The following is a 12,069-nucleotide window of genomic DNA, read 5'->3' on the forward strand; positions in this document are numbered from 1 at the left end:
GTCCTCAGTCCTCCTCAGTCCTCCTCCTCATCCTTCTCCTCAGTCCTCCATCCTCCTCCTCAGTCCTCCCCCAGTCCCCCTCCTCCTCCTCCTATTTAGTCCTCCTCCTCCTCCTCCTTCTCAGTCCTCCTCAGTCCTCCTCCTCCTCCTCCTCCTCTTCCCTCTCAGTCATCCTCCTCAGCCATCCTCCTCAGTCCTCCTCAGTCCTCCTCAGTCCTCCTCCTCAGTCCTCCTCCTCCTGGGTCCTCCTCATCCTCTTCATCCTCCTCCTCTTCCTCCTCGGTCCTCAGTCCTCCTCCTCCTGGGTCCTCCTCCTCATCCTTCTCATCAGTCCTCCTCCTCCCCAGTCCTCTCCCAGTCCCCCTCCTTCTCCTCCTCCTATTCAGTCCTCCTCCTCCTCCTCCTCCTCAGTTCTCCTCAGTCCTCCTTCTCATTTCTCCTAAGTCCTCCTCCTGAGTCCTCCTCCTGAGTCCTCCTCCTCTTCCTTCTGAGTCCTCCTCCTGAGTCCTCCTCCTCCTCCCTCTCAGTCATCCTCCTCAGTCATCCTCCTCAGCCATCCTCCCCAGCCATCCTCCTCAGCCATCCTCCTCAGTACTCCTCAGTCCTCCTCCTTCTCAGTCATCGTCAGTCCTCCTCCTCAGTCCTCCTCCTCCTTGGTCCTCCTCCTCCTCCTCCTGGGTCTTCCTGATCCTCCCCAGTCCTCTTCCTCCTCCCCTCCTCAGTCCTCCTCCTACTCTTCCTCCTCGTCCTCAGTCCTCCTCATCAGTCCTCAACAGTTCTCCTCCTCCCCAGTCCTCCTCCTCCTCCTGGGGCCTTTTCCTGGGTCCTCCTCCTGGGTCCTCCTCCTGGGTCCTCCTCCTCCTGGGTCCTCCTTCTCCTCCTCAGTCCTTCTCCTCCTATTCCTCAGTCCTCCTCCTCAGTCCTCCTCAGTCCTCCTCCTCCTCCTGGGTCCTCCTCCTCCTCCTGGGTCCTCCTGGGTCTTCCTGATCCTCCCCAGTCCTCTCCCTCCTCCCCTCCTCAGTCCTCCTCCTACTCTTCCTCATCGCCCTCAGTCCTCCTCATCAGTCCTCAACAGTTCTCCTCCTCCCCAGTCCTCCTCCTCCTCCTGGGGCCTTTTCCTGGGTCCTCCTCCTGGGTCCTCCTCCTCCTGGGTCCTCCTCCTCCTGGGTCCTCCTTCTCCTCCTCAGTCCTTCTCCTCCTCCTCCTCAGTCCTCTTCCTCCTCTTCCTCCTCCTCCTCCCTCTCAGTCATCCTCCTCAGCCATCCTCTTCAGTCCTCCTCCTTCTCAGTCCTCCTCAGTCCTCCTCCTAAGTCCTCCTCCTCCTCCTCCTCCTCCTTCTCAGTCCTCCTCAGTCCTCCTCCTCCTCCTCCTCCTCTTCCCTCTCAGTCATCCTCCTCAGCCATCTTCCTCAGTCCTCCTCAGTCCTCCTCAGTCCTCCTCCTCAGTCCTCCTCCTCCTGGGTCCTCCTCCTCCTCTTCATCCTCCTACTCTTCCTCCTCGGTCCTCAGTCCTCCTCCTTCTGGGTCCTCCTCCTCATCCTTCTCATCAGTCCTCCTCCTCCCCAGTCCTCTCCCAGTCCCCCTCCTTCTCCTCCTCCTATTCAGTCCTCCTCCTCCTCCTCAGTTCTCCTCAGTCCTCCTTCTCATTTCTCCTATGTCCTCCTCCTGAGTCCTCCTCCTGAGTCCTCCTCCTCCTCCCTCTCAATCATCCTCCTCAGTCATCCTCCTCAGCCATCCTCCCCAGCCATCCTCCTCAGCCATCCTCCTCAGTACTCCTCCTTCCTCCTCCTTCTCAGTCATCGTCAGTCCTCCTCCTCAGTCCTCCTCCTCCTTGGTCCTCCTCCTCCTCCTCCTGGGTCTTCCTGATCCTCCCCAGTCCTCTTCCTCCTCCCCTCCTCAGTCCTCCTCCTACTCTTCCTCCTCGTCCTCAGTCCTCCTCATCAGTCCTCAACAGTTCTCCTCCTCCCCAGTCCTCCTCCTCCTCCTGGGGCCTTTTCCTGGGTCCTCCTCCTGGGTCCTCCTCCTCCTGGGTCCTCCTCCTCCTGGGTCCTCCTTCTCCTCCTCAGTCCTTCTCCTCCTATTCCTCAGTCCTCTTCCTCCTCTTCCTCCTCCTCCTCCCTCTCAGTCATCCTCCTCAGCCATCCTCCTCAGCCATCCTCCTCAGTCCTCCTCCTTCTCAGTCCTCCTCAGTCCTCCTCCTAAGTCCTCCTCCTCCTCAGTCATCCTCCTCAGTTCTCCTCCTCCTCCTCCTCCTCCTGGGTCTTCCTGATCCTTCTCCTCCCTCTCAGTCATCCTCCTCAGTCATCCTCCTCAGCCATCCTCCTCAGCCATCCTTCTCAGCCATCCTCCTCAGTACTCTTCAGTACTCTTCATTACTCTTCAGTCCTCAAATGTTTGTCCGCTAATGTCCACCAATGTCCGCTAATGTCCACCAATGTCCATCCAAGTCCGCCAATGTCCGTCCGGGTCCGCCAATGTCCGTCCGAGTCCGCCAATGTCCGTCCGTGTCCGCCAATGTCCCAAAAAACACGTCCGTTGTCTCATAGAATCCAAAAAGGACAGGACATAGGCGGACATAGACGGACATGACACCCCCCCCATTAAAATAAATGCCCTACTAAAAGTACTATATAACTAACGGTCTGCAAAACTGGTTGAAGTCGCAATTTGTAAACATGCTAATTACTATTTAATAGTAATAGATAAAAAGTTTTGCGCGGCAGATGTAAATTCGGCATTGCATAATGGCAGTGAAATTAAAATGATATGTTGTTGATAACAGATCATAGTCATTTGACGCGAGTGATCTTTCTTTACGCGTTGTCGCTTACTAACTCGGTGCTGTAGTCTATTTGCGAGCGCCCTTCTCTTTGAGACTTTCTTAGCCCAGGTATACTATAAAGTAAGAAATTTGGCCAATTTTCATCGTCTCCTGAGCTTTGCAGCTTGAGGAGTTCGCGCTTAGCTGAATTTTTAAAGATTTCAATTGAAAAGGTAGAACTTGGAATAGTTATATCCTTACTTTGTTTTGTAATAGAGAGCATGGGTCCTTTGAAGAAAAGAGTATTTCTAAATGTTGGGCCGTTGTAAGTTGTGAACCAAGAAAGGTTATGTTCGAATGTGGAATTATAGGTGGGAATATCGTGAGGGAAAAGTTCTTTGATGGATTTAGGGAGAAGGCTTGGCATGTTCCTTACTTTGTGTAGTAGAATAAGAGCGTTTTTTACAATGACGCTATGGACTGTTAGGATATTATGCAATCTAAACGCACTTTTTGTGTGCTCCGGGGGATTGCCGTCTTTATATCTATAATTTACATAACCTGACATAACAGCTCTAATTCCCTGCTTTTGCTTGGTGAACAGAGATTCAATGTGACATTTTGAGGCAAATCCCCACACTAAAGAACAGAAATTTAGATGGGATTGGATAAGGCTTTGGAAAATGTTTAGGCGGGCTTTGATAGGTAGAAGGTGCTTTAGCTTATACATAACTCCGAGGTAGCGACCCATCTTTATTCTAACGGCCGTAATGTGTTTTTGCCAAGTGAGCTTTTCGTCTAGGATCACTCCTAAAAATCTTGCTTCAGTCTTACGTTCGATTACAGTGTTGTCAATGGACAAATTAAAGCCGCTGAAGTCGATTCTTTTTCTAGTGAAAATCATGTAACACGTCTTTTTTACATTTAAAGATAGCCCATTAACACCTACCCAATCTACAAGACGTGAAATTAGCTGATTAGCTTTTAATTGTATTTCTTCTAGGGTGGTTCCACTAATTAATATGTTTGCGTCGTCGGCATAAAGGATGAACTTTGCAAAATCACTAATTCCAGGTAGGTCGTTTATATAAATTACAAATAAGAGAGGTCCTAAAATGCTACCCTGAGGTACGCCGTAAACTATGGGCATGCTAGAAGAGCAAGTTCCGTTTAAAGTTACGTATTGAGATCGATTACAAAGGTAAGATCTAAACCATTCGTGCGCGACTCCCCTGATCCCATAATGGTCAAGCTTCTTAAGCAAGGTCTCATGATCAAGCACGTCAAAGGCTTTACTGTAATCGAGCAGGAGCAGTAGGGAAATTTGTTTCTTATTCAGAGAGTGTAGTATGGAATTTTGGGCATTGAGCAGTGCATGTTCGCACGATCTTCCTGGCCGAAATCCGTATTGATTTTCGAAAAGAGAATCGTTCTTATCTAAAAATTCTAAAACACGAGCATGCATAAGTTTCTCATAAATTTTCGAGAATGATCCCAAAAGAGAGATCGGCCTATAATTAGCTACTTCCAATTTTGAACCACCTTTGTGGATAGGAACGACTTTCGCAGTTTTTAGAGCATTTGGGAAGGTACCACTGGAGAACGAACAGTTAATGACATTAGCTAGTGCCCTGGTAAAGTTTTCGCAGCTGTTTGCAATTTTCAATGGCTCAATTTTACAATCGAGTGTGGACTTGTTCTTAAGCCCTGATATTATCTTTTGGACTTCACCGTGTGATGTAGGCTTAAGAAACATCGAGTTACTACACGAAGCCTTAAGAAAATGCTTGAAACCACCTGGGTCAAAGGTTCGACGGGCAGCGATTTGCCTCTTGATACTGGCTGCAATACCGGAGAAGTAGCCGTTAAATTTCTCAGCGACTGCCAGATCGGAGCTTATAATCGTGCCATCGTCGTCCTTCAGACGGGTGTGTCCGAACTTTTTTCTGTTACGGTTCAGGAGGCCATTGATAATTTTCCATTGACTTTTAGAGCAGTTTTGGTATTTGTCAAACATTTTTTTATAGTACTTTTCTTTGGCTAGATTCACATGTTTGTGACAAAACTTTTTCATTTTATCATACACGTCGCAGTTTTTTTGTGATGGATTTATAGTTTTTTCAAAAAAAAGTAACTTCTTGCGGTTGCATGCCGCCTCAAGCCAGGGTAAGATCCAAGGCTTTGGGTCAGCTCTTTCGAATTTTCTTCTCGAACTGTCGCGCTTCAGGGGGTATGCAGTATTGTAGTGTTTCATGTACGTTTGATAGATGGAATTGTATTGTTCATCAGCGCACGTTGAGGAGGTAGCATCATCCCAGGTCTCACTTACAATAAGCTCTTTGAATTTAGCATGATTAGCTTCGTTAAATACACGGGCCTCTAATTTCAAGCTAGTGTTGTTGTTCTTTACACGTTGACTACGGAATCGCTCGTTCAAACTAGGTGTGGCTCCTAAACTAATGGTCGTGCTAACCGCGAGATGATCTGACATATCCAACGTCACGACATTACAACTAATAACGTTTGTCACGTGATTAGTATACACGTGATCAATAAGCGTTGCACTGTGGTCAGTTACCCTGGTAGGCTTGGAGACAGTCTGGGCAAACCCATATTTTTCTAGTAAGCTTATAAGATCCTGGCTGTAAGCGTCGGTATCGTATTTTATAAGATCAATATTTGCATCACCCAGGAAGACTATCTGCTTTCTGGAGTGTCTATCAAGACCCCTGAGCACGTTTTCAAACTTTTCAAGGAATTTTTTAGGGCTTGTGGATGGCGAGCGGTAGAAATTTACGATGATTTTTGTCTTATTTCCGTTTTTAAAATTGTTGATTTTAAGCAATTGAAATTCTCCGCAAGTAACTTCTTCTGGACTCAGATTGAGTTCGAGTTCCTGTATTTTATCGTAATCACAAACGCGTTTGTTAACATAGAGCGCAAGACCACCTCCTTTTCCAGATTTACGTGCAGGTTCTTTGATAAAGGGCTCGTAAAACTGTTCGATTTCAATGTCGTTCAGACCATTAGGAAGATTAGAAATTTTACAGTTGGTTTCATTGAGGCAGATGAGGTCAAATTTGGAGAATGTTTCTATTTCTTCACTAAAATTTGAGATATTCTTCACGAGTGATCTTACGTTTAACGAAAGTATCTTAAATTCGCGATTGCTAGGGGTCTTGATATTATCAGGGTGTTGGTACTTACAGCTAACCAATATCTCCGATATACAATTGTTGAGATCGATTTCGCTGGAATCTATTTCATCAGTAAGTTCGCCTATTTGATTCAGTACGTGAGAACGAATATAGGGGTTAAAAGTGGGGGTTATTGTATTGTAATTATCATTAAGTTCATAGGAAGTTACTCTATAGCCAGGTATTAGGTTTAGACAGCATGTAATACAACCAAGATAATCTTTGAGGCATTTTTTATGAACTGGTTTGTCACATACAGGACAAATGAAAACATTTCTAGGAGCATAAGACCACCCGAAGCAACTTGAGCATTGTGATTTGAAACTAGGTTCAACCATTGTTCAAGATGTGTAAATACCAGATATCTGTGAATAATTAAGTAAGATATTAAATAGATAAGAGTGTATAGTATGGTGTATAGAATAGCTTGTACAGTCTAAGAATATGTATAAAAAGCTAATGTGTGTGCGTGTGAATGAATGAGGAATAAACTGTGTGCTGAGAAAGCGTAAAGATGAAAAAGAAAACTTGTTAGACCTACCTATCAAGAACTATACAGCTCTGTGTGTAGATAGAATCGTAACGTAGTCTACAATATTACAATATTACGATAGCGGTACTGATTTCAGAACTATTCTAAAGTGTTTAAAAAACTCGGGCAAGAATTCTAGTAACTTACGATAAGCTGATAAGAGCACGGGCATGACTATATATTTTCATGCGAGGGTTTCCATTATAACCATAAGATGTAAGCTATAATCCCTTAAAGATTTTGTAAAAATTTTGTGAAAATTTTGGCGCGGCAAGTATAAGTAGTAGGCTGGGGTACGGCTTTGTGAGTTTGTATTTAACCGTTAGTTACCAGGCAAGAGCGAGACAAACTCCCGCCTTAATGGCCAGTGCTTTCGAACTTTCTCGCTTCGCATAGAGAGTTTTTGAACACCGGTCACCAGACAGTTAGCTATCTCACTCTTGGGCAGCTGAGTAATGTGAATCCCATTTCCAGATCTATCTAAAATCTCAAACCCTTTGTTAAATATCACACTACAAATATGGTGGGAGTCGAAAAACCAAAAGTTACGATTTTCGATCAGACTAAAGTCAAACATGCAGCGGTTAAACAAATCAACCTCCTTATTTAACCATGCAAATCTCGTTCTAAGAAGGGAGTTGAAAACAAACACTGTTTTTGGATATCTAGCAAACAAGTAGTTAAAATTGTCCCTAATTTCACGGGAAAGTGTATAGCTTCTATGGTCATATCTCGACAAATCATTAATACCGGAAGATATAATCACATAATCGCAGTTTTCAAAAAAATTTTCAAACTTCATTAAGAGATATTTATAAGCGTATTACGGGAGAATAAAGGAGACAATATAACGATTGGAAATATTAAGCCGGGTGTATACGGCAGTATGGATGAATTTAACAATGACTCTCGCTGACTCGCTCGTGTGCTGTCAACAATATATTCTAAAAATGAGAACATTGTTCCATTGACCATTTTTGTCTCTATGTTCTTGTTGGTCTTGTGCAAACACCAACTGCAAACATAAAATAAAAAGGAATGAGCTACAAAAATCAATAAATTAATGACATGCAACAAAAATTTACGGAAAAAAGATTGGACTGTCAGAACTTGTATTATTACTATAGAAGTTGCTATGGTGACCGAGACTCCTAAAGAACACTACATAAAAACTGAACAACACTACATCAAAATAAGAGCCATCTTTTAACTGAAAATAATTACATTTGGATGATAATTAACTTTTATTAAAAAATGATAGCTGAAAAATATTTGATCGGTTAATATTATGTATCGGGTAAAAATTGGATTGCAAAATTGCTGATAGGTAGAAAAAGTGAGTGACTAAAACCATGGCGGCAACGATTATTTACGCTGAACAAATTTCAGTCGGCAAGGTACATAATTATTTAACAGTTAACACATCAAACAAACTGCCTCCCAAACAAACCTGCACAACAGGAGAGTGTACCCGGCCCCCTCCCCTCAACAAACTGCCTCCCCAACAAACTGCCCCCCCCCCCTCCCAGTGGCGTAACGTTGCCTGTTGGCGGCCCCCCCGAAAATGCGCCTCCTTGTTGACGTTGCACCCCTCCCCTTTTGGCGCCCCTCACTAAAATTGAATAAATTAGGTGATTTTAGAAGATACGCCGGTAAAATCTCTAAAAAAGTGTGTTTCTAGAGCAAAACGCGCAGTTTTGCTAGTAGTAGTACCTCAGTTAAGTTTTTCAAAATTGTTCCACATTCAAACGACGATTTTGCGCCCCCCTCAGATAGCCCCCCCCCCCCCCCGGCCCCCTCCCCTCAACAAACTGCCTCCCCATAGGTGCACAACAGGAGAGTGTATAGACCTGCGTAAGTTATGTGATGGTAAATGTGACTGTTTGGACGAGAATGTCTGTGAGGATGAAACTCTCCTCTGTTCTGATTCTCCTTTCCAACAACAGTTCCTATTGGTGTCAGGTCAGTTTTGTTTAATCCCAATTACGCAATACGCATAGTATATTGTTCTCGGGTTGCTATAGAGTTTTTATGGTATTTGAGCAGTTACCACGAATAACATTATGGTTGTTTTCTTTGATTTGTTGTAAGTTTATGGGTTACTACCTCAGTGTTTGAGTTAGTAGTTTTATTTAAATTTCTAATTTTTAAAACTGCCCTTTTGTTTTTAGAGCAAGCTGAAGCAGCGTTAGAGAAAGCAGTTGAAAAACTAAAAAAAGCTCTTCAATCAGGTAACGAAACATACGTCTCTCAGCTGTGAGTCGTTCTTTTGAGACCAGCAAAGGATCTCCGTCTCTTATCTTGATAACAAGATTTTATTTTTCCATGCCCATGGTCGCCTGTTAGAAATATTGTTAAATTCCAGTTTCACAAACAGTCAGTATATCATGACTTATCTCAAATCCTTAATTGTTTTGTAATTTATTTTTTATTTATAACTCGTTACTTGCACTATACTGAACAACTTACACTATTCAAACACTCAAAATAAGACACGATCGAATTTAAGGTAAGTTAATAGAAAAAGTAAGATCACAACTTGAAACGGACTACATTCAAAGTTACAACAAAGAAGGCAGGAGTCCGAGCACATTAAAACGATGACCTCACACTGTCACAGATAAAAACGTAGATAAGACCGGCGTGCGTAAGTCTAGTACTACTACTAGCAAAACTGTGTTTATGGGTTACTAACTCAGTGTTTGATCTTGAGTTAGTAATTTTATTTACATTTCTCATTTAAAAAACTGCCCTTTTTAGAGATTTTAGAGGAAGCTGAAGCAGCGTCAGAAAAGAAAAGAGAATCTCAAGTATCCTCCTCAGCAGACAATTTTGAAATTGCCCTTAGCTTCGTGTTGTTCATTACATATGGATTATGCTACATTTTGGACTAGACTTCTCCCTTACAAATATTTTTTGCCCAAATGAACTCATCAGTACATTTTGCAAGGAGAAAATGTTTTCATCACAATATTACTGTTTGTCGGCCAGGCTCCTTGCCATGTCGGACGAATCCATTTTTCGGTACAATTTGGAAAACCTGCACTCTTAAAGTATCTGTTCATTCAAGAATGAGTCGTATATTTTGATGAATTTTGTGAGTGTTCATATTTAGTCTTACATCTTGACAGTTGAAAATGTGACTTGTTATGTTTTAATGTTTAATACAGATATAAATTTCTGTCCATTGCATGGCCATCTTGATCTCTTTGATTTGCTATTCGGTCTGATTTGACTAAAAAAGACTTAGTACAGAAATAACAAGTGAAGACACCCTCTCAATCTTTAACTCATATTTCCATTTCATTGATACTTTTCAAAGTTAATGGTTCGCTTTTAGTAACCTAAAGTTCCCTCGTATAACCTAGGAATTAGGATGGTTATAGTTGTACTACTTCTCTTCTCCTCGATAAGACTGAGTCACCCTGCTCCTCCCGATCCTGCTCTTATAAAACAAGCTCTCAAAACATTCGAGGTTTGCTGTTTTTAATTACTTACTGCTGTAATTACAAGTTTTTTATTTGTAATTACCATGCTGTAATGACAATTTGATTAACTGTGTTGATTATGGTATTATGTGCATGTTGTGTACGTTGACCAAGATTTCTACCCTAAAAAGTATTATTTCCACACTATAAAATATTATTTCGCGTTATTTTATAAGAATACATCAATTATATTATTTATAATCTAAAATTGACTTAATTTATCCATTTATCATATTTTCCAGAGCATGCGGTCAGTGTATCTGGATCTTGGAATACTCCCATCCGAGATAAGCAGTAGAGTTGATAACTTTGTTCGCAACTATGTCCGCTATGTTGGTATGCTCTTATGCTGTTTATACTTTAGATATATTCTGTATACACTAATAGTCTATATTTGACGATTCATCCCAGTGGCGTAACGTTGCCTGTTGGCGGCCCCCCCGAAAATGCGCCTCCTTGTTGACGTTGCACCCCTCCCCTTTTGGCGCCCCTCACTAAAATTGAATAAATTAGGTGATTTTAGAAGATACGCCGGTAAAATCTCTAAAAAAGTGTGTTTCTAGAGCAAAACGCGCAGTTTTGCTAGTAGTAGTACCTCAGTTAAGTTTTTCAAAATTGTTCCACATTCAAACGACGATTTTGCGCCCCCCTCAGATAGCCCCCCCCCCCCCCCCCCCGGCCCCCTCCCCTCAACAAACTGCCTCCCCATAGGTGCACAACAGGAGAGTGTATAGACCTGCGTAAGTTATGTGATGGTAAATGTGACTGTTTGGACGAGAATGTCTGTGAGGATGAAACTCTCCTCTGTTCTGATTCTCCTTTCCAACAACAGTTCCTATTAGTGTCAGGTCAGTTTTGTTTAATCCCAATTACGCAATACGCATAGTATATTGTTCTCGGGTTGCTATAGAGTTTTTATGGTATTTGAGCAGTTACCACGAATAACATTATGGTTGTTTTCTTTGATTTGTTGTAAGTTTATGGGTTACTACCTCAGTGTTTGAGTTAGTAGTTTTATTTAAATTTTTAATTTTTAAAACTGCCCTTTTGTTTTTAGAGCAAGCTGAAGCAGCGTTAGAGAAAGCAGTTGAAAAACTAAAAAAAGCTCTTCAATCAGGTAACGAAACATACGTCTCTCAGCTGTGAGTCGTTCTTTTGAGACCAGCAAAGGATCTCCGTCTCTTATCTTGATAACAATATTTTATTTTTCCATGCCCATGGTCGCCTGTTAGAAATATTGTTAAATTCCAGTTTCACAAACAGTCAGTATATCATGACTTATCTCAAATCCTTAATTGTTTTGTAATTTATTTTTTATTTATAACTCGTTACTTGCACTATACTGAACAACTTACACTATTCAAACACTCAAAATAAGACACGATCGAATTTAAGGTAAGTTAATAGAAAAAGTAAGATCACAACTTGAAACGGACTACATTCAAAGTTACAACAAAGAAGGCAGGAGTCCGAGCACATTAAAACGATGACCTCACACTGTCACAGATAAAACGTAGATAAGACCGGCGTGCGTAAGTCTAGTACTACTACTAGCAAAACTGTGTTTATGGGTTACTAACTCAGTGTTTGAGTTAGTAATTTTATTTACATTTCTCATTTAAAAAACTGCCCTTTTTAGAGATTTTAGAGGAAGCTGAAGCAGCGTCAGAAAAGAAAAGAGAATCTCAAGTATCCTCCTCAGCAGACAATTTTGAAATTGCCCTTAGCTTCGTGTTGTTCATTACATATGGATTATGCTACATTTTGGACTAGACTTCTCCCTTACAAATATTTTTTGCCCAAATGAACTCATCAGTACATTTTGCAAGGAGAAAATGTTTTCATCACAATATTACTGTTTGTCGGCCAGGCTCCTTGCCATGTCGGACGAATCCATTTTTCGGTACAATTTGGAAAACCTGCACTCTTAAAGTATCTGTTCATTCAAGAATGAGTCGTATATTTTGATGAATTTTGTGAGTGTTCATATTTAGTCTTACATCTTGACAGTTGAAAATGTGACTTGTTATGTTTTAATGTTTAATACAGATATAAATTTCTGTCCATTGCATGGCCATCTTGATCTCTTTGA

At 42.2% G+C, this 12,069-nt stretch overlaps 2 protein-coding genes across 3 annotated transcripts in view; both read left to right on the plus strand.

The window, feature by feature from the left end:
- LOC134814281 (uncharacterized) overlaps positions 1-9,632 on the plus strand; it is an 81,681-nt gene extending 72,049 nt beyond the window's left edge. For both annotated transcript variants that reach the window (XM_063822368.1, XM_063822367.1), the window contains 3 exons: positions 8,315-8,451; positions 8,661-8,720; positions 9,250-9,632. In XM_063822368.1, coding sequence (XP_063678438.1) covers positions 8,315-8,451; positions 8,661-8,720; positions 9,250-9,383 — 331 coding nt within the window. In that variant the 3' untranslated portion in view covers positions 9,384-9,632. The remainder of the gene's footprint in view (positions 1-8,314; positions 8,452-8,660; positions 8,721-9,249) is intronic.
- Positions 9,633-10,222: 590 nt separating this feature from the next.
- LOC134813793 (uncharacterized) lies at positions 10,223-11,999 on the plus strand. Its single transcript, XM_063821673.1, has 4 exons — positions 10,223-10,227; positions 10,689-10,825; positions 11,035-11,094; positions 11,617-11,999. Exons 1-4 carry the CDS (start codon positions 10,223-10,225, stop codon positions 11,748-11,750), a joined length of 336 nt encoding a protein of 111 aa, XP_063677743.1. The 3' UTR covers positions 11,751-11,999.
- Positions 12,000-12,069: the final 70 nt, after the last annotated feature.

Source organism: Bolinopsis microptera, chromosome 4 (assembly GCF_026151205.1).
Source record: "Bolinopsis microptera isolate Bmic1 chromosome 4, MBARI_Bmic_1.0, whole genome shotgun sequence".
In the NCBI taxonomy this organism is placed as follows: Eukaryota; Metazoa; Ctenophora; class Tentaculata; order Lobata; family Bolinopsidae; genus Bolinopsis; species Bolinopsis microptera.

What these genes read in the sequence shown, in the direction of transcription:
- LOC134813793 (XM_063821673.1), top strand. An exon ending in ACAGTTCCTATTAGTGTCAG is followed by an intron (nt 10,826 to 11,034) that starts GTCAGTTTTGTT and finishes TTTTGTTTTTAG; the next exon opens with AGCAAGCTGAAGCAGCGTTA. An exon ending in AAAAAAAGCTCTTCAATCAG is followed by an intron (nt 11,095 to 11,616) that starts GTAACGAAACAT and finishes TGCCCTTTTTAG; the next exon opens with AGATTTTAGAGGAAGCTGAA.